This window comes from Festucalex cinctus, chromosome 9, assembly GCF_051991245.1.
Source record: "Festucalex cinctus isolate MCC-2025b chromosome 9, RoL_Fcin_1.0, whole genome shotgun sequence".
NCBI lineage: Eukaryota > Metazoa > Chordata > Actinopteri > Syngnathiformes > Syngnathidae > Festucalex > Festucalex cinctus.
The window spans coordinates 19,721,345-19,743,386 of NC_135419.1; the positions used below are offsets into that span (position 1 = coordinate 19,721,345).

The window sequence follows — 22,042 nt, forward strand, 5'->3', positions numbered from 1 at the left end:
GATTACTTACTGTTAATTGTTGCGCCTCTACTTCCCAATCTAAAGCAGTCTTGGCATTTAGTCGATATCCTTGACACCCAGCTTGAGATCCACATACTAGTACGTTATTTGTCCTAGCTAATAGTACAACTACAGCCTCTCCCAGGCTCTTGTAATTGCATCAAAGTAATAACAAATTGCATTACGAGTGTTTTGCGTAGCACAATTTACACTGTTTAAACTACATCCTTCAATTCCTAAAAAAAGACCCAACAGTTGCACTTGACCAGACAACCTATTGATTTTGGCCCCACCCTCCAAAAATAAATAAATAAATAAAACAAAATCAATAAAAAATAATTGAACCTGTTGATTCGTTTTGAATTTCATAACATCTCTTCAAAGATTTAGACAAAATTTGTTTCCTTACTTGACACTCCGCTTTAATCAATAAATATCCACTAGTCACTGTAGCACTTTTTATTTCATTTTATCTAAAGAGATGACAGTGAAGAGTGGCTCAGTACACGTCACAGCCACTCTGACCTGAAAATTCTGGGGTCAATAAAAAGTAAAAAAAAAAAAAAAAAAAAAAAAAAGGAGAGAAAAAGAGGAGTGGTTGGCGGGATGTTAGAGGTCATTTTTGGAGGGCATCTTTACATCCACCTATCAATATGAGAAACTGATGCATCTCAATTATTCAGAATATGGCAGAAAAGTCCATTTATTTTCGTAGCTGAATTTGACCAGTGACACTCATTTGACAGATTCATTCAACACACAAGAAGAGAATTTTTAGGCCAATTCTTACATTAAAATTTTATGGTGAATTTTCAAAGCTATATTCAACCAAATTTAAAACAATAAAATCTTTAAAAAAAAAACAACAACAACAACAACCTCAGTATGAATTGAATCTATATACAGTAATAGCAATTTTACTTAAAAAAAAACAACAAAAAACTAAAAAAATAAATGACATTTTCTACTTTTGAGATGCACCCGTAAATGTGAATAAATACAAGACAATGATGACGTCATATAAGATACAAAGTGAAACATACATGGGGTGAGTCTTGCCGAATGGAGAACTGCATTGTAAGGAACTTTAAAAAAAAAAAAAAGTTTTTATTTTTAAGTCAAGACCCCCACAGTGGCTCGAGCACCCCCACCCCCTTTTCTTAAAAGAAGCATTCACTGTGATGGCTTTGAAAAAAAGTGCAATAAAAAAAGTGGACAAAGGACACTTTGGTCTTTTACAGTCACAAGTCGTTTGGATTTTGGTCACGAGGAGCCGACGTCTATCCTTCAGCGCGACCAGTTTGTCTATGTGTGTGCGTGCGCATGTGTATTCTCCCATTAAAAGCAAAACTCAGAAGAAATGCACTCCAAATCATTCGTGGACCTTGTTGTCGATTGTCAATCACGGTTTGTTTCACCCTGGTCAAACTCAAAAGTGTACAAATGGGGTGTCCTCCCTCCTCTCCAAATATTTATCAACTCACTCTGGCTGATTGTTACTCATAATTTTGGTTTTTCAGATTTAAAAAAAAAAAAAAAAAAAAAAAAAAAGCCAAAATAATGGCAAAAATACAATCAACTTTTGTTGAAAGAAATGTCACTGGGAGTAAAAAAAAATGGTACAAAAGGTGATGGCGGCAAGTTCCTCCAACATTACACCTTTTTAAAAACAAAAAAAACAAAAATGGGGATGTCTTGAAGATAAGGATTTACGCTATATAACGACAATGTCTTGTAATTCCAAATTTCATTTTTATTCCAAAGTTCAAGTATGAACCGAAAATCACAATTACGGATGAACTTAATTTCACCAATGGGTGAATTTGGAAATGTCAAACGCCAAATATGCGGGTGTCTGTTTATAAGTAATGGCCAGTCAAAGAGTGAGTCCATTTTTTTTTTTGGGGGGGGGGGGGGGGGGGGTGACACACCCTGTATTTACACAAGTGCCGGACAACCCTTAAAAGCGATACTTGATTCATTGAGCCATTTCCAACAGTAAAAAAGTTTATATTTTGTCGATAATTAATGTGGTAACTTCATTATTTTTCATGTACAATTAATACCTTTAAAAAGTCATTTTTCTACTTGCTGTTAACTGATGATGACATCACCTGTGCTGAGGAAGTAACAGCCAATCATGCCTCAGTTTACAGACAGGTGAGCCATGATTGGCCGTGACCTACTTCCTCAGCACAGATGATGTCATCATCAGTCGACAGCAAGTAGAAAAATGACTTTTTTTAAAAAGGTATTTTTGTACAAGAAAAATAATGATGTTACCACATTAATTCTGGACAAAATATTTGCTTTTCACTGCTGAAAATGGTTCAATATGTCAAGTATGTTTAAAGAAGCAAACCGGCCCACGTGGGGGAGCGTTACCTGCTGCTAGTGCACAGGAACACTTGCTAATTATTGAGTTGTCGGCTTGTTAGACCAGGCTGCCGGGCCAGCACACCACCGTCAGCGTGACTTTATTCTTCTGCAGCTTGAGCATGGGGATGAGCGACGAGTTGTTCATGCCCACCGTGGTGGCGCCGTTCACCGCCACGATCTCGTCACCGCACCTGGAAGACCAAAACTTTGGTTACGCACCAGATATATAAGCAACACTACAGTCACTTGTATTTTTATTTTTTTTTACACATTATTAAAAAAAAATTAAGATTTGAAAAGCAGGAGTGTGACGATCTATCGATGTCGATTGTCTCCCGATAGATTATCAATATAGGTAATATACAGCCACTATAACGGCTCCATTGTTCATTACTTATTGAGCAATTATTTGGCGGGCCACTCAGGGGGGTGCCTAATGAGAGAGGCGGGAAAATGTACGGAAATTCTTCAGGTGAAGAACACACATTAGCTTACTTCTACTTGTGTAAGACTTATCTGTCCAGCAACTGACTCAGTTTTTGTATACGTATCTATGAAAAATGTGTATATCTTCAATTTTAACATTTTAAAACCTATTTTATGCTTCAATTTATTGAAGCACACAATGTCTGAGGAATATTAATACTGATTTAATTGGATTTAATACAATAGTGTTTCAGAAAGACGCAAATTTGTTGACAAAGACATTTGTATTTGACTTAAAAAACAAAACAAAAAAAACAACAAAAAAAACACTAAAGTACTCGCTGTTAACAAGACACCAGTTTTAATTAGGGATGTAACAATATCCAAACATCACAATACGATATCACGATATGAAGCTCACGATACAATAATTATCACGATATTGTGGGGAGATTGGCGATATTTTACAAAGGTCACTATATTGTATAAAAAAATGGCTCATACTTAAAAAAAAGCACAATATTGTGCTTTTGTACATAACAATGTTATGTTATTATTATTATTATTATTATTATTATTATTATGTTATGTTATTAATGCACGCACACATTGAGCTCCTCCACATATTGACTTGCTTCACAGGCATATTACGTTCCCCTTTCATATGACAATTAGTGTAGATTTTAAACATCGAAGGGTCAAAACATCCCTAATGAAAATTAAATTGTACTAAAAAGAACTAACCACTAGAGGGTGTTAGAACTTCACAAATGGAAACGAACCTGGCTTTTTTTTAACAAATGTGTTGCATTTAAATATCGTGAATATGACGATGACGATATATATATCACGATATCGCGCTTATCGTTACATCCCTAGTTTTAACATTGTGTTTCAGTGACGGTACAAAAATATTTAAATATCAGTTTATGTCTTGAGTCGTTTTATCGTAGATTATCGTCGATTTATTACCTGACCATTATATCGATAATTGCGGTATCGTAAGAGATAATCGTTTTCGTGAGCCTTGTATCGCATATCGTAACGCATCGTGAGGTACCCAGAGGTTCCCACCCCTATTGAAAAGTGTTGGAGAACAAAATCTTTGAACTCTTGAAATGTCTGAATAGCGTCGTAAAACTCCGCCTTGCCAGCATTATGTCACCTAAAGATTGAACGGTAACAATATGATAAGATTGTAAAATGTCTTTACTTAACATTTTTGGTAATCTATAAGTGGATTTGATTTGGTTGGAACCCAAGTTCGATCAAATCAACCAATACTGTGTAAACTTAAAAGGGCCCCAGGCTACTTTTGTGCAAGAAGAAAAAACAAAAAAACAAAAAAAAAAACAAAACAAAAAACAAAAAAAACAACCAGAGAAGAGCGGCTGCTTTTTGACCGTACTTGAGGCGTCCGTCAAAGTGAGCGGGTGTGCCCGGCACGATGGTCTTGATGAAGAAGGGCTGCTGGCCGCGAGTCTCCTCGTAGCCGCCGACGATGCTGAAGCCCCAGCTCTCGTTGTTGCTCTTCTGCAGGACGATGTCCCGGCACCAGTGCATGTGGCTGACATGACAACGGCAACACAGCCGAAAAAGAAGACACACACACCCCCCCCCAAAAAAAAAAAAGTCTTACAATGTGGAATTTAACCATATTTGTTCATTTTTGTTCTCTTGGCATATCACAATTTTGCCACTTGGCGGGAAAAAAAAAATGGAATTGAATCACCACAGGCACAAAATCCAGCCCTATTGGACAACGAGTTGTACCTCGGTAAGCCCAGCCATCGTGTCCACAGCGGCGTCCAGTTGAAGGCGTCTTCCCGCGTGTCCTCCGCGCCGTCCTGCCTGTCGCCACCGCCACCGGCCTCGGCGTCCTCTTGCGAGTCTTCTGAAATGGTCTGGATGACCCGGAGCGCCACCTGGGGCTGGGCGGCCTGTGCCTTCAGCGCGGAAACGGCTTCGCTGTAGGTCAGTTGTGTCAGGTCCACGCCGTTGATGCTCAGCAGAACGTCGCCTGAGGACGCGGAGCGCAATTTTGTGAGCGGAGGAAGACATTTGTAATCGGGGGGAGGGGGGGGGGTTTTAACTGTAACTCAAAGATTCTTCTTACGTACCTCTTTTGATGGTGCCGTCTCGATGCAGGCATCCGACGGGCTGCACGCTGGTGATGTAGACAGGAAGGCGGCTGCGGCAGTCCCTTCCGCCGGCGATGGTGATTCCCAAGGAAAGGCGAGGCTCCTTCTTCAGGCTCACCGTCTTCTCCTGGCTGGAAAAGCCACCGGGAGGGTCCTGCAAGGTGCATTGTGCTCACATTTTTAACTCATTCACTCGCAGCCATTTTCACCGAAGCAACCCCTTCACTCCCGGCTGTTTTCCTGGATTTTGACTGATTTAAAAAAGGCACACAGAATATTGTGTTCTATTGCTATAAAAACATGGAACCTATCCAAAGAAAGATCAGTCTCTTCTTTCATCAGGGGAAAAAAAAAAAAAAAAAAAAAGTATATTTCTACCCTTTTGCAGCAATTAGCATGAGCATTAGCCTGTTTTAAACAGCTTGTTTGCAACATGGCTCTGGTTGATCTCTTATACTCTGCTGCCGCCTGCTGGCGGTTTATGGAATAACTACCATTGTTTCAACCATTCTCTGCAGTTCAGAGGCTGCATCAAAGCCTTCTGTATGCTCTAGTATAAAAAAATTAAACATAATACATCCTTGGGACACTGGTAATATTTAAAATAGAACATATTTATAAGTTTTTGGGAGCAAATTAGATATACATTTACATGTGCACAGAGCGGAGATATGATGTGCTGTTCATCCTGAGTACACCACACGTGCTAAGAGCAGGACAAAGTAAATTTTGTAGAGTACATTCTTCTCTAAAAAGAGTATTTGGTCCCACTTTAAACAGTAAAATTTACAATTGGAAGAGAGTAAAATATTGAGTAAATTTTACTCAAAGTATATTTACTGTGTATGTATTGGCCTATCCCATGACAAAAAATAAAAAAGTTTTTTTCACTCATAACTTCATACTTAAGTATAAGGATAAGTACATTTTAGAATGACATTTTTTGAAGAGCTTTTGTTAGTTTTTTTTTTGTTTTGATTTTTTTTTTTTTTTACAGTTACGGTTAAGGAATTACAGCTTGGGTGACGGCCACTCTACCATCTGTGCTATGCCACTCCTGCTTTTGCTGATATCCAAAAGGAGACCAACAACATTCTCTCGCACCCAAAATACTCTCTTCCAATTGTAAATTTTGCTCTTCATAAGTGGGACCAAATAGACCCTTTTTAGAGTAAAATGTACTCGACAAAATTTACTGTGTACACAGAACCTTGCTAATTTTTTTTAAGGTAAATTGTTTTGTTTTTTTTCTGGGCTCAAATTGGGACAAAGGCGGTACAATTTTGAGCTATCATATTAGTATGTAGACATACCCTTAGTTTTTTCATGTATTTAATTGTTCCAGAACATTTTCTAAAAACACTCATTGTCTTGAATAATTCCTGACATGAATTCTTTGAAAAGTCAAAAACATAAAAGGTCTTATGCTGATTTAATAATACCTGCAAATTTTGCCTCCATAATTAGACTTATTTGGTTACGAAATAACTCAGATTTAAAAAAAATAAAAATTAAAAATAAAAAAAAATCGCCCAACTCAGTAGTATGAAAAATTTGGATTACTGAACTCCTTCAATGCCTCGAAAATAGTTCAAATTTTTAACTAATAACTGCTGAATACAATTGGCCCCCTTTCATTTGTAAATGCTGCCGTCAGCAGGAGTTTCTGGGTGGGTGTGAATTAGGGGGGTGCTGGGGGATGGAAATGGTGAATATTAGCTAAAATGAATGGTGACACTGCACTGAAATGTGGGAGCAATGGTTAGAATCTCCGAGAGGCAATTTTAGGGGCTTCCAGCCCCTAACAGCTTCCAGCTGTTTCTGATACAGGGCCACATTTGGAAAGAAAAAAAAAAATCACAAAGTTTGCAATTATGGTGTCATGGAGGTGGCATCGGCATGTGTGTTCATTCCGCTGCATTTATACTTGAGTCAACACCCAAAGGAGAGCACTGATTAAGATGTGTGGATCGCTGCTGTCATTTTTAGCTAACATTCATCAAGTGCCAATCACGCCCAACAATCGCCTTAATGGAAACGCCTGGGGGCCAGTAAGTAACAAATGTGGAAAGATGCGAGATGGAGGCGACGTGCGAGCTCCCACACCGGGTGTCTCGTAACGGAGAAAGATGTGTGGAAAGCGACGGCTGCCGGCAGCCTCCTGGCTGCGCTCCGCAGACTGTAAACCGCTCCAAAGGGAAGCTGGGGGAGGGAGGAGGAGGTGGCGAGGCCTCTTCCTCCGCCCGGCGGGGGGTCCTTCCCCCCCAGCAAGACGAAAAGGCTCCACTCTGCAGGCGAAAGCTAACTGTTACCCACTTTGATCCTCTGCCACCCAAAAGAAAGAAGGGCCCCCAAAAAAACAACAAGGCAAGCGGCCCCGCGGCCCCAGTAGACTGAGCAAGCACCCCGGGCCTTTTGATCAGGACAGAAGGAGGGCCCTCCACCGGCCTCGCTTTCATCTTCCGCGCTGCGACGCAGGTGTCTGCTCTCAAAGCTTTGCACCCCCCAAGCTGGGGGGGATGCTATTCTTCCTGCTCACACTGCATGGCGCTGACAAAAGCGGCCCCACGTCACAATTACGCCGTGCAAACACCAACGATGTCCTGGTTTAGGGATGCTACCGCAAGCCACAGTGTTTGTGTCACAGGAAGGTGGACAACATGCACGCTGCAACGCGGGTCATTTCGGAGTTGTTGGGGGGGAATCTCAACTTATGGCACAACGAGGAGGTGTCACAATGCTGTCATAGATTTGAAGAAAAAATTACACAAACGTTCCCTCTCATTGCAATTAGCTGGATTTGCACTGCAGTATTTACATGACAATTCAGATTTCTTTTTTTTTTTACATTTTAAGTGGCACAATTAGGATACACTGTAATATGTTGAGAGCACAAAAATAAATGAATAAATAAATAAATACATTTTTTTAAATAAAATTGGTTATCTCAATATCAGATTCAGGTCTCTTGCCATTTTTCATAAAAAAAATAAAATAAAAAATCTATACAAACTGGGAACCTGCCAATGCACATGGAGTGTATGAATACACAGAGCGGCAACACCCCGTCAATGCCAACTTGATGTCATCGAAACACTGATAATTGACAACTCCGACCACATCTACTAAAAGAATACAGATAAACATAAAAAAAAACATTGTAACGTCACCATGTAAATATCCTACATTAACTCATTCAAGCCCAAAAACGTGTAAAAACATTTATAAAACTTTGTCATTCACTCCCAAAAACGTGTTTACATGGTTTTTGTTTTTTATTTTTATGCTAGAGCATACAGAAGGCTTTGATGCAGCTTCTGATATGAAGAGGTGGCTTAAAGCAATGATAGTTATTAAAAACACGGCCAGCAGGTGGCAGCAGAGTATAAGAGATCAGCCAGGGCAGATCTGTTTGTCAGTGTTTTCACTAGGAATGTGAATATTGATGAAACTTAGCTACAGTCAAACCTCGGTTTTCGAACACTTCTGTTCTCGAATTTTATGTCTCAGAACTCGTCCAAAAAAATCGGCTCTCGAAATGAAAAAAGCAGAGCGTACCTGAACGCGACTCACTCGCCGAGTGTAGAAAAGGCTACTAAGCTGTCTATTCTTTAAGTCTGATATGTTCAACTTTAACTGCGTAACTGAGACGAATCCTAATTTGCATAATTTGTAGTCTGTTCATTGGAAAGCGAGTTCACGTGACACAACTTACCCTCGCGTTCGTGCGTGTGGCCACTTGAACAGAATCAGTCTTCGCCAGCAGCGATAACAGCAGGAAGTCTGGTGCTAGCGTGTGCGTCAATGACTGGTGGGTCCTGTTGTCCTTATTTCTTGTCTGTAACCTTCTTGCCAGAATCAGCGATAGCTTGTTCCTTCTAAAATGTTTGTTACGAATGTTTGGGCGGTGTTTCCTCATCCACACGTTACCACATAGCACTCGTAAGTTGATGTTGCGCTGCTCAGCCCGAAACCGGAAGTGTCACCATTTAGTTTCACAATAAGAGCGAGTGATGTTCTAAATGACACTAGCTTAACTGCGCTAATTTAATTTGCTTTCTTTAATAATGTGAGTGCCTTAACTTACGTTTATACATTTACTTATTGGCCTATTTTCTGTCTTTGTTTAGGAAACCACACACTCTCACACACACACACACACGCATACAGACACAAACAACGTAAACCAAAAGCTGCAAACAATGAACATTTGTATGAAGATTGAAGAAATACTGTAAGTGCTTTTTTTTTCTCATCATTTTAGATAGGATAGCTTCTATTAAAATAAAACGGTGTCTATTTCTACCCTTTTCTATTTACAACATACAGTGCAGTTTATGGTGTAAAATAGTAAACAAAAAAAAAACTCAAAGTTTTTTTTTAGACTTGGAACGGATTAAAATTATTTACATTAATTATAATGGGAAAAACTGTTTCAGATTTCGAACAATTCAGTTTTGGAACAGACTTCTGGAACGGATTATGTTCGAAAACCGAGGTTTGACTGTATATTCTAATGCTAATGGCTGCAAAAAGGAAACATACAAATATACTTTCTTTTTGTAGGTTCCATGTTTTTATAAGAGTAGAACACAATATTCTGTGGGCCTTGCAAAATCTGTCAAAAGGGGGTTTCTTCAATGAAAATGGCTGGTAGTCAATCAGTTAATAGGGGAATAAATAAAATAAAATAAAAATCTCTTTACAGTTCTATGTACCCCCACTAGTCTAAACACAACATTATTAATTTTTTTTAATCAATATTGCATTTGTGGAATACGAATTAAGCAGAACAATCCACCTGTTTTTTTTTTTGTTTGTTTTTGTTTTTTTAATCCTTGCGTGAACTGAAGATGACATCACAATTACTGAGGTCTCAGGTAACAACCAATCACAGCTCACCTGTTCTGAAGCTAAGCTGTGATTGGTTGTTGCCAGAGATCCTTTAGCACCGCAATGTCATTTTTAGTCAACAGCAAGTGTAAAAAACAAAAAAAACAAAAAATAAAACATGGCCGCCCTCTGAGATGGATTGATAACAGGTGGATTTTTCTGTTTTATTCATATTTCACAAACATATTAATCAGAATGCCATGTTTCGAGTAAATAAAGTAAGGAAAAGGTTTGACTTGACATCCACTGTAAAGCAGTGTCCAGCAATAAATAAGGAAAATATTTTCCATTTAAATCAACTAAATTAATTATTATTATTATTATTATCAATTAAATTAATTAACTAACCTCTAATTTTTGCATTATTTTTATTAATTATTCTTCTGTGCATAGGGTTTGTTTCCACATATACACAGCCATATGCGATGTAAATCACAAATCCTTGTGTGTGGTCAAAAGCGAGTTCAGCCATTTTGAAAAATCCTTCAGGATGTGACAAATCAGTAGGCGTGTTCACCGCTTTCCACATACCGCACACGTGTAAAATTGTGCAATGCGAGGGTTAACGTCAGAAGATGACTCAGTGGGAGATACGCCGAAACATGTTTGGCCCGTACCTTCATGTAGGTGGAGCGCCGCCTGAAGTATTGCGGCTCAGGTGCCCTCCTGGCCGCTCGGCCTTGCCCGCCTTCGTCCTGAGTCTCCCCCTGCCTCAAGACTACAAAGTTGACGCGCACCTCGCTGGCCTGCAAAACAGACACGTACCTTTTGACAACATCTTGAAATGACATGGTAATAATTCTTCACAACATTTGCAAACGCACAACATCCTGTTTCCATTGATCATCCTTGAGAACTTTCTACAGCTTAATTAGAGTCCACCTGTGGTCAATTCAGTTGATTGGAAACTGATTTGGAAAGCTAAGCCCCTGTCTCGATAAGGTCCCACAGTTGGCAGTGGACGTTTGTAACCTTGAATGTCTTATTAATCATGTCTTAACGCAGATTAATCACACTATTCATTTTGACCGCAGGTGATCCTTTAGCTGACAGCGGATGGCTACGTTAAAAGGTGGCACAGGTTGTGTTTGAGCAATAAAAATAACTACATGCATTCAAGTGAAGCATTTAATAAATGTTTGCAGATGACATTCAAGGTATTTGTTCATGTCAAACTATTGGGGTCATTTTTTTCCTCATTTTCAATTATGCAAATAATTACTGATCAGAAAAGGAGGAGGAGGAGCTTGTGCAGTGGATAAACAGTTTTGAAGACGTTCTCATAACATTAAATGTTGAAAAAAAAAGATACATAACAGTTGCTCTTTAAAAACGGATTCTTGACTCATTGAACAATTTTCAGCAGTTAAAAGTTAATATTTTGTTCAGAATGAATTTGATAACTTATTACAACTTTATTACTTATAACATTATTTCTCATGTACAATTAATACCTTTAAAAAGTAATCATTTCTACTTACTGTCGACTGATGATGACATCACTTGTGCTGTGGAAGTAGGTAACGACCAATCATGGCTCACCTGTTTTCTGGCTTTGGTCAGTTAACTGAGCCATGATTGGTCATTATTTACTTCCTCAGCACAAGTGATGTCAGTCGACTGGAAGTAGAAAAAAAATATTTTTTAAAGGTATTCATTGTCCGTGAAATATAATGAAGTTACCGCATTAATCCGAACCCTAACCCAATGAGTTAAGTATCCCTTTATATTTGGCGGGCAAAAATGTTGATAAAAGGCCTTTTTAATTAAGTGATTAATTGTGATTAATCAAAATTCTAAGATGCAATTAATGAAATGTTTGACAGCTTTGTTGAAAACAGACAAAAATCCCAAGCATAAAATGTGTATGTATTGTCTGTGCATGCCATGTGACTTTAAGAGGCGGGGTCTGATGGGACATCATCGGCAAATGTGGCTCTCCTTTCCCACTTGCAAGGGCATTGCAGAAAATATATTCATAAAAAAATGACTGCTTAAAAACCTGCAATATAAAAACTGTACCTGTATGATCTGGGCGGCACTCTCAGGTGTACCGTGTCTCAGGTCCTGCCCGTTGATGGCCAACACCTTGTCACCGTTCCTCAGCTTGCCGTCTTTGGCCGCCAACCCCCCCGACAGCAGGTCCAGGATGAAGACGCCGCTCTCGTCCGATTTGCGTATCAACTTGATGCCCAGCGGCTCCGAGCGCTGACTCTTGGTCAGCGTCACCTGCAGTACGGTGCTTGGGTTGTGAGCGGAGGAGGCCGCGTTGCCGTGGGCGGCGGCGGACGGGACAGGCGGCTGCTGATCGGTGGGGCGCGCCTCCCTCGGTTTGAAGCCTTTCTCCTGCATGACGGTGAGCCTGACGAGGGCAGGCTGGCGCAGCACGGCAACGGCCCGAGCGTGAAGCACGGACGCCAGGCTGATGTCGTTCACCTTTAAACAACGAGGCACATGCCAAATAAAGCGGTGTGTACATCAGCTAGTAAAATACTGTTTGGAATAGTACACCCAGAATTATCTTGTTTTCCATTACGGGGCATGAAAACGGAAAGAGTTGTTGAAGCAGTTTGTATTTGCAGGTAGGAAACTAAAATGTTGCCACTTCACTTTACACAAAGTCTAACTCTAACCAATATAACATTTACCTAACCAGATTGAACTCTAGCCACCCATGCTGAAGAAACAATGCCATAACACATTTTGTCAATCAGCGACACCAGCCACAAGTCGACCCGAGGTGCTCACGCCTGCCGGGAGTAACCACACCTTGTTGCCATGGAGATCAAACCAGTTTATCTTGAATATCTGCTTTCACATTCCCTGCTGGAAAGTCGCGTGTTTACAAAATTGGGGGGGAATTTGTGAAAGAGTGTCCTGCTCCCAGCATTTATACATACTAGTGTTAATTTCGTCAACACACATTTTTCACTGGACTAAAACTAGACTAGACTAGACTAAAACCCACATTAATAAACAATAACTGGGACTAAATCAGTATGCATTTTCATCGACTCATGAATACGAGGCAAAAATGTACTTCACCTCATAAAAACTGGACTAATATCTATGGACATTTTAATTCATGAACAAAAACTAGATGAAGATTTTTTTTAAATTTTTTATTTGTTTAAATCTTGTCTCTGCTAATCTGTCACTTTTGCAACACTGTCATATGACACACAGTGACACACCCCCTTCCAAATCTGAAGCTAGCGAGTACAACATGCACGAATGATTCATGGTGAAAGGTTTTTATAAAAAATAAATAAATAAATAAATTGTAGTTATAACTTAACATTAATCCACAGCTATAACGTTCCAACAATAATGTTAACCCGACTACTAACTAATGCTGGCTAGCTTACCCCTACTTTTTTGCCATGTAACAACTCCCACATAATACTTCTGATTTACACTGTTCAAATTTCAACTTGCTTCAAAAATTCACGCCTCCCAGGGTATATATATTGTCTGATTTCACATTACTTACAGTATTCGCACAATTTAACCTTAAATATTAACGTTTCCCCATTCATTTTCAATGGGATAGACATTGAACTATTCCTAAGGGTAATTTTCCACTCCCACTTCCATACATATAACTTATCATCATTACCAGGTGTTTGATAGTGCTCGTTGGCAGAGTTGGTAAAGTGCATTGTCCAAAAACCAGGAAGTCATTATTTCATAATTTATCTCTCAATTTACTTCATAAGCAGTCCACATGCATTCAAATCTTAGCATTCAGCTATTAGCATTCAGCATTCCCACGCAATTTCTCCATAAATTGCATTTAGTCTAGTTGTGTGTGACTTTTTCCATCAAAGAGATGAGACAACATTTTATGACAGATAGTTTTAAAAATATAAAGTGGTAAAATAATTACCCTGACTAAAACTAGACTAAAAAGTCGACAGGTTTTGTGAACTAAAACTAGATGAATAAAATTGTTTTCTTTGACTAAATTAAAGACAAAAATGCTAGATTTATAGTCTACTAAAACTGTACTAAATAAAAACGGGATGAGGTTGAGTAACTGACAAGCGTGACAAATTGGACTAAAACTAAGACTAAATTTTAAAATGGCAGATAAAATTAACACGAATGAATATATGAAAACCCCCCCCTTTTTTTTTTTTTTTTTAAATGAAGTATTAAAACTATGTTAATACTGTCTGGACATCGTTAATGTGGTAAAATAAACAGTAGTTTTGCTTAAAAAAAAATATTCCACGACCCCAATATTTTTGTATGATAATGTAATAAATAAGTTGTAGTAATACTTGAATAAAGAGTATTTCAGAGTAAAGCATCATAGTGATCCAGCGGTTAGCTTATTATCCGCAAACTTCTGTTTGAATCTCTTCAAATGTGAATCACTGTTTGTTTACTTTATAAGTGCCCTACGGTTAGCTGGCAAGCAGTCGAGGTTGTACTCTGCCTCTCGCCCAAAGTCAGCTGTTTATAGGCTTCAGCTCACCCACGACCCTAATAAGGACAAGCGCTATAGAAAATGGATGTATGGATTGACAGAATGTTGGAGACACTTACCTGTCCCAACAACACTTTCCACTTTCCAATACAAATTTAATGGCGTCTGATTTGTTTTCCATGAAAATACATGGAAATGCTATGCCACTGGAGTGAGTTCTGATTTTCAAGCTTAAAACAAATTTATAAAATTAGACTTTTAAAATTAGACTTTTCACACATAATAAGACCTTCTCACAAATATCTTGTTCATATGACATGGGACGGTTTGCTTACTAGTGGTGCATTCTGAGAAAATATCAGTCTGTTGACACTCAGGAAGGCGCATGAAAAAAGTGCACACATTTGAGAACGACCCAATCTTACTTCCAAGATGTGGTCTCCGGGCGCCAGTCGGCCGTCACGAGCCGCTTGTGAGTCGCGCACGATCTCCTGGATGACGATGTTGCCCAGCGGTGTGTCTTTGCCGCCCACGATGCGCAGGCCCAGCTCTTCGTCGGCCTCCTCTCGGAAGAGTTCCACCACATTGGACTCGGCCACCAGGCTGGAGCGCAGCGGCGTGTTGTCTTGGCAACAGGAAGGAAAAGAACCGTCATGAAACGTGAAACACCTTTCCTACTTTGCTCCATTCATTTTCAACATGATTCATGACTAGGATGTAATATACTTTGGCTTCACAATTGGCTGTCATAACGTGACTGTAGCCTAACTTTTGCTGCACAATGTTACATATTAATTTTAACTCATTTGCTCCCAAAAATGTATAAATACATTTTTAAATATTACCATGCTCCCAAAGACGCATTTATATTTTATGTTTTTTTTTTTTATGCTAGAGCATACAGAAGGCTTTGATGCAGCCTCTGAAATGAAGAGAATGTTTGAAGCAATGGTAGTTGTTACAAAAACGGCAGGTGGCAGCAGAGTATAAGAGAGCAACCAGGGCCATGTTGCAGCAAGCTCTTTTTGACAGTTTTCACCAGGAATGTGAATAATGATGAAACTTAGCTATATTCTAATGCTAATTGCGTCAAAACTGAAACAGATAGAAATATATATTTTTTCCTGATTAAAGAAGAGACGCTAATCTTTCTTTTAGTAGGTTCCATGTTTTTATAGCAATAGAACACAATAGTCTGTGGGCCTTGCAAAATCAGTCAAAATCCAGGAAATGAGACGGGAGCAAGGGGTTGCCTCAGTGAAAATGGCTGGGAGTGGATGAGTTAATAAAGTGCTAATTTGTGTGTTGGCCACTTGCATGCTACAATCATGTTAAAATTATTTCAAAGAAACTATGGAGAAAGAAAAGGTGAAACTACAACCACTAAGTACAAATGATGATGAGATAGAATGTTACTTGGGACAACAGATAGGTTCATATCAATAAGGTATTACAGAAAAGTAAATTTATTTCAATCACTAAATTGAAAATATATTCTAAAGATATCCTGTGCAATATTCCAATTTCTTGAGATGTTGAATTTTAGAGTTTTATTGACTGTAAGCTATAATCATCAAAATTACTTTAAACATGAAATATTTCACTCTGTGCAGTGAATCTGTTTGAGTTTAACATTTTAAATTGAACTTGGAAGTCTTCCACAATATTCAAATTTATTGAAATGCAACCGAGAGTGAGTAAACTCCCTTAGAAAAGAAACTTTTGTATTCGGTTCTCAGTGAAAGCGCGAACAAATATTGATTCTGGAAGGATACTCAAGATTGTCTGACTAATCTGTTGGGAGTGTATCAATTTATGTTGAGTATTGTACTGTACATTGCATCTTAGCCTTAATAAAAAATGTAAACAATACCACACAGCATTGATAACGACGGGAAATCTCCCTGCTTCTACTGATGCCTGTTTTGAAGCAAAGGTGAAAGGCTGTAAATCTATGACATAACGCCATGTCAATAGAGAGAGTGACACACGTGATGTTCCATTTTGTAGTGTAGAGATAGGCAAAACAAACAGGACAGCAGGGAGGACTTCCACGTGCAGACCACATTGAACCATATGCACATTACTTTACTAGTTAGTCGTGTTGACAATTCCTATGAGAAAATTTTGGGGCGTTATCTTTCAACTCCCCCGCATATATTGCAGATTTTTAAGCAATCATTTTTTTTCATGGGTTTTAGATCAGGCAATGTTGAATTCAGAATTGTGTGCTTTCGTTGTAATGCCAGAACGTGCCACAATGTGACGGGCAGCACTGAGCATTACTGGATGTATGCCGTGTAATTAGGAGCAAGAAGAGGAAGCACAGAGGGCCCCCAACTCAACTCCAATAACAGTACATTTACAGGCAGTCTCTGAATATTCGCAATATTCAGGTTCTGAAAGGCCACATATTGTAAATGCTCAAAAACCTGAATATGCTCATATTTTTAACTCATTGACTGGCAGCCATTTTCTCTGAAGCCAACCCCCTTTGCTCTAGGCTGTTTTACTGGATTTTGACTGATTTTGCAAGGTCCACAGAACATTCTGTTCTATTGCTATAAAAACATGGAACCTACCAAAAGAAAGATTAGTCTCTTCTTTCATCAGGGTAAAAAAAAAAAAAAAAGTATGTATCTGTTTCAGTTTTGCAGCAATTAGCATTAGAATATAGCTAAGTTTCACAATTATTCACAAACCTGTTAAACACTGGGAAAAAAGAGCTTGTTGCAAAATGGCCCTGACTAATCTTATACTCTGCTGTCAACTGCTGGCCTTTGTTTGTAATAATTACCACCACATTGTCTTGTCAGAAGCTGTATCAAAGCCTTCTGTAACGTATTTATACATTTTTGGGTTTGAAAGAGTAAAAAAAACAAAACAAAAAAAACAAAACAAAAAAAAACAATATGAGGTGGGACTGAAACGTATCCCCCTGCGATAAACTGGGGTTGACTGTAGTTTGTGAACTAAATGTTGGTCCAGACTCCAGACAGACTTGCGAGAAGCTGGCAGCAATTTTCCAGATAAAGGGTGTCTTGGTTAAAACAGCTGTAATCTGCTGCGTGTTCCTGCAGCTATGCTAATGATTCACCCATGGCAGACTTAGGATTCAACAATCAGCAATTCTTCAGCGTCTGCAATCACTCCCTACAGACGGGAGAGGGGGGATGGGCACACCGGCGAGATCATTTCTTTTCATCTCAGCTAAACATCATCTTGAGGGAACGACTTGTGCACTTGGAGCAAACGTCTTGATGACAAACAACTCCGTACCGTCCTCGTTTTCTTCGTAGGCGGGGTTGATGAGTCCGGGATCGGGCGGGTCTCTGGTGGCGCTGCGCGGCGGAGCTTCTGAATGCTTAGCGTCGGCAGACAGCTCGCCGTCACCTTTGCGTCCCTTCAGTTCGTTCCACGAGGGCCTCTTCCTCTTCTCCGCTTCCTCTCGGAGTCTCCTGAAAGCGGGACATCTGGAGGAAACAAAATACGATCAGGGAGAAGTGATGATGGTTCAATGGCTTATTCAACTTTTTTTTTTTAATATATATATATATATATATATATATATATATATAAACATGGGGGAATAGCAGTTTTATGAGGTGCAATGATAGGGGTGGACATACTAATGGAGAGAATTTTTTTTATTTATATTTATTGATTGATTGAATTTTTATTTTATTGTTATTATTATTAATTCAATCTCTGGTGTAATAACCTTATTTATTGATTGATTGAATTTTTTTGTATTTTATTATCTGGCTTATTGCTGCTTGATATGTAAATTTCCCAGAGGGAGCCATCCCAAACGGATCAATAAAGTCGAGTCTAAGTCTAAACTCAAAAGGATGTGTCACAAGCAGCACAGGACCTTACTGTGTGGTTTCATTGCATACAAGTAGGCCAAAAGTGACACTAGCAATAGAAAAAACTAAAATAAAATACTAGATCGCCATTCTCCTAGTGCAATGACTACTAAGTACAAAGAATGTACAAGTATATGGACTTTAAGCTAGTTATCAAGGATATGGAATATATGCTCAAAATGCTTTGCATACTTGAGCGAGCTTATTCCTCACGGCCGAACTTTGCCCCCTGTGATTGTTTGCGCAGACCGGCTGCTGCCTGCCAACCACAACAGGCTGCGTTACCGCGGCCGACCTCGGACATGAGAAGCACCTCGCTGACCATGCGGATAACAAGGCGACTGATTTACAGATCGCCGCGTTACGCAACTGAATATATGACAGCAGTTCCAGCAGGTCACATATTTTTAAAGTGCACATGCACCACTCTTCTTGTTAATGATTTTCAGGACGTATTCTATGAAATGGAGCGGAATGGGATACTTTTTATAACTCACATGGAGACAGGGGACTTACATAATATATGGTTGTGTTGGGAATTACTCCCTAGCCATACAAGTGCCCTATTTAGTGGAGTTGCCATTTTTGCAGAAATGCAGGTACCTAATGATATGACCAGTGAATTTACTGTATAATGTATGAATTACAAATGAGCTCACAGGCTTTTTAGCAACTGATTAGAAAAGAGCAATACCACTCTCGTAAGCATTACACTGCAGCCATCAACCAGTTAGCTTAGCATTAAACCGCAATCAGGATGAAGCTAAACTTGTCTGTTTGATTGAATAAATGTCCAGACAGCCAAGTTGCCTGGCAACCAGCAGAAAAGAGTAAAGGAAGTTCCTGTTACCCAGCTGAGAGGCCGTGTGGCTCATAACTATCCGAGGATTAAACGCATACATTTAAAAGTGTGACTTAATGCACCTTCGACATGCTATAGTAGAAAGATTAGCTCAGTTGTTAGTCTTTATGCTAAACTAAGGAGCTGTGGGCTTCGGCTGCATATTAAACTGACAAATCTTCTCACCTAGATATTAGGACGGAGGAGTGTGTTTTTCCACAAGCACCACAACAAGCTTGTTATGCACTTGCTCTCTTGTTACACTTTAACCTATTTGGTTATTGGCTGACATGTTCTTGCTAAGTTATTTTTTACTTGACCCATTTTGTACTGTGTAAGGGAACATCAACTATCTCATGCTTTCGCTGGGTTAGGCGTAAACGGCAGAGGGGGAACTTACAGATATTTTGACACCAGCTGTGGGAAATTTTATATGGACATGTAAAAAATGTTTATAGTTTTTGTTCAGATTAACTTTTAGGGGCCTCAACATACCCGAAAACGCACCAATTTTGTGCCAACGGATGTACCCTGGTCAGAAAATTGTGACCCCCGCATCGGGTTTTGAGGCTCCACATACAGAAGGTTGTACTGTATTACTTTGACTGAACACAAAACCATGGTGCAATTGTCAAGCAATGTACGCAAAAAAAAAAAAAAATCTCAAAGGACCTCAGCCATTTTAGTTTAAGAAAAACATTTTGAGGGCAAACACCTGGGCACACTGATATGGAGGACCAAAACTGCCAAAGATTCAAAATAAATAAGTGACTAAAAGGGAAAATAAAAATGGATAGAAAAAAAAAAAGATCATTCAAAAATTATATTAAAAAAATAGAAATAGAAATAAAAAAAGAGCTAAAAATATATATAAATAAATACATTTTTATTTAATTTTTTAATTGTATTTTTTTTTATATCCGTATTTATTTTCACTTTTAGTCATTCATTCATTTATTTATTTAGTCATTTATTTATTTATTTATAGTCGTTCATTGCTGGAGCTCTCCATTGCAAGCCGGCGAGATGTCCTTGTTCGCCGAGCTGCTCACTCGACCAATGACAGGCAGTTTGCAATGGTGGAGTCCAACCCAAGACACGCTTAGGACCGCCCCCTCATTTGGATAACATTTCGAGGCAGTACGGCCCAAAACAGGCAAAATTAAAAATAAATAAATGACTAAATAAATGACTAAATAAATAAATAAATGACAACATAAACAAATGACTACAAGTGAAAATAAAAATGGATATAAAAAAATAATTCAAAAATTAAATACAAATGTGTGTGTGTGTATATATATATATATATATATATATATATATATATATATATATACACATTCCTCTCTTTTTATTTCCATTTATATTTATTCTTTTTATCTAATTTTCAAATTATATTTTTTATATCCATTTTTATTTTCACTTTTTGTCATTTAGTTATTTTGAATTTTGGCAGTTTTGGTCCGCCATACACTGAAACTAATGAAATCACACAATGAGTGCTTAACCTACAGGTTATCTTGCTTTTTTGGCATAGTGATTTTGTAGCTTTAAGAAAATGTGGTTTCACTTATTTCTAATAGTGTACTGTATTGTTTTAACTACACCCCAATTAAAATAAGGGGCTGGAATAGATTGATTTGCGTTCATTTCATGGGAAAAATTGCTTTGGTTTGTGATGTGATTTTTATTTTTATTTTTTTAAACAAATTAAATTTGTGAAATGAGGTGCCAGCATATGAATTCAGTATTCTAGTTGATACTGCCGGCGTTCTCTAAACATATTTTATTGACTTATCAAACAAACCTGAGGATGTGTAAGCCTACCTATTGTGCAGATGAGGCTGAAGTTCACAGCGTTGCATCTGCTGCTGGCACTCGGCATAGTAAGGGCACATGACAGCCAGCTTGTCAAGCAGGTTCCTGACCAACAGGGTGGAGGGCCGACACTGGTGCAGCTGCAGCCGTTGGCGGTCCACGGGGCAAAAGTCCTTCTCTTTCAAGAAGCTGCCCAGACACTCAAAGCAGTAGGTGTGTCCGCAGGGGGTGTCCATGGGCCTGATGAGGGGCTGCAGACAGATGTGGCACACCAGCTCGTCATCCACATCGTCGGGATACTCGTACAGGTGGCTGTCCTGGCCCTCGTGCTGCTGCCCGCACTCCTTGCAGACCCTCGCCCAGGACAAGCCGGCAGTCTTGGTTTCTGCTGTAGACATGGTCCCTCGAAAACGGTGTGCTCAAGTCAAGGCAACTCCGGTCAGTGCGCGATAAAGGGTCCGACGATCACGTTACCTCCATGTCTTCATCTTCTGTGGACGGACGAACAGAGTGAGGTGTAATGAGGCGGTTAAAGAGCTACTCCCGCTCAAGGCGGCCTACAGGAAATGACAAATCAAGCGAGCGATAGCAACATGGCAGCGTTACTGCAGCTGCTTCCTCTCAGCGGGCTTCCTGAGGGACAAAAGGAATTCTCATTTCAGCTAAAAAAAAATATGTTGCTCTATATTCCACGGCAGGAGCTAACTATGATAAAAGGAGAGAGTGGACTGAACTAAGGAACAAAGACTGGTGCTAGGAGAGAGCGAGAGGTTTGAATGAAGTGGGCAGCAGTGGAGGTCCTGTCACTAATGGCCCCTTGTGCCCAATCAGCACCAGTCTTGCTCTATGTGCCCCACTTAATCTCCTTAAATTCTCCTCATAAAAAGAATGCTGAATATGAACACATTCTTGGAACAAACATCTGACCTCCTAGAACACATAGAAACACATACTGTACTTGTCTCAATTTCACAAACTGTACGTAGTGATACAACACACGGTCCACAGTATCGCGATTTGGGACATGCCTCTCGACTGTTCATTTCAGTGAATCCTTGCTTTAACACACCCTTGGTGTATTGCGGATTTGTAACTAATTATATATATATATATATATATATATATATATATATATATATATATATATATATATATATATATATATATATTTATTTATTTATTTATTTATTTATTTTTTTTTTATTTTTTTTTTAAAGGACACAGGAAAATCTGAGAT

At 39.0% G+C, this 22,042-nt stretch overlaps 1 protein-coding gene across 2 annotated transcripts in view; it reads right to left on the reverse strand.

Moving 5' to 3' along the window:
- Positions 1 to 444: 444 nt before the first annotated feature.
- lnx2b (ligand of numb-protein X 2b) overlaps positions 445 to 22,042 on the reverse strand; it is a 32,855-nt gene continuing 11,257 nt past the window's right edge. For both annotated transcript variants that reach the window (XM_077532476.1, XM_077532477.1), the window contains exons 2-10: positions 20,815 to 21,296; positions 17,554 to 17,747; positions 14,700 to 14,899; positions 11,862 to 12,275; positions 10,457 to 10,585; positions 4,926 to 5,100; positions 4,579 to 4,825; positions 4,214 to 4,372; positions 445 to 2,570 (exon numbers count right to left, since the gene is read on the reverse strand). In XM_077532476.1, coding sequence (XP_077388602.1) covers positions 2,435 to 2,570; positions 4,214 to 4,372; positions 4,579 to 4,825; positions 4,926 to 5,100; positions 10,457 to 10,585; positions 11,862 to 12,275; positions 14,700 to 14,899; positions 17,554 to 17,747; positions 20,815 to 21,203 — 2,043 coding nt within the window. In that variant the 5' untranslated portion in view covers positions 21,204 to 21,296 and the 3' untranslated portion in view covers positions 445 to 2,434. The remainder of the gene's footprint in view (positions 2,571 to 4,213; positions 4,373 to 4,578; positions 4,826 to 4,925; positions 5,101 to 10,456; positions 10,586 to 11,861; positions 12,276 to 14,699; positions 14,900 to 17,553; positions 17,748 to 20,814; positions 21,297 to 22,042) is intronic.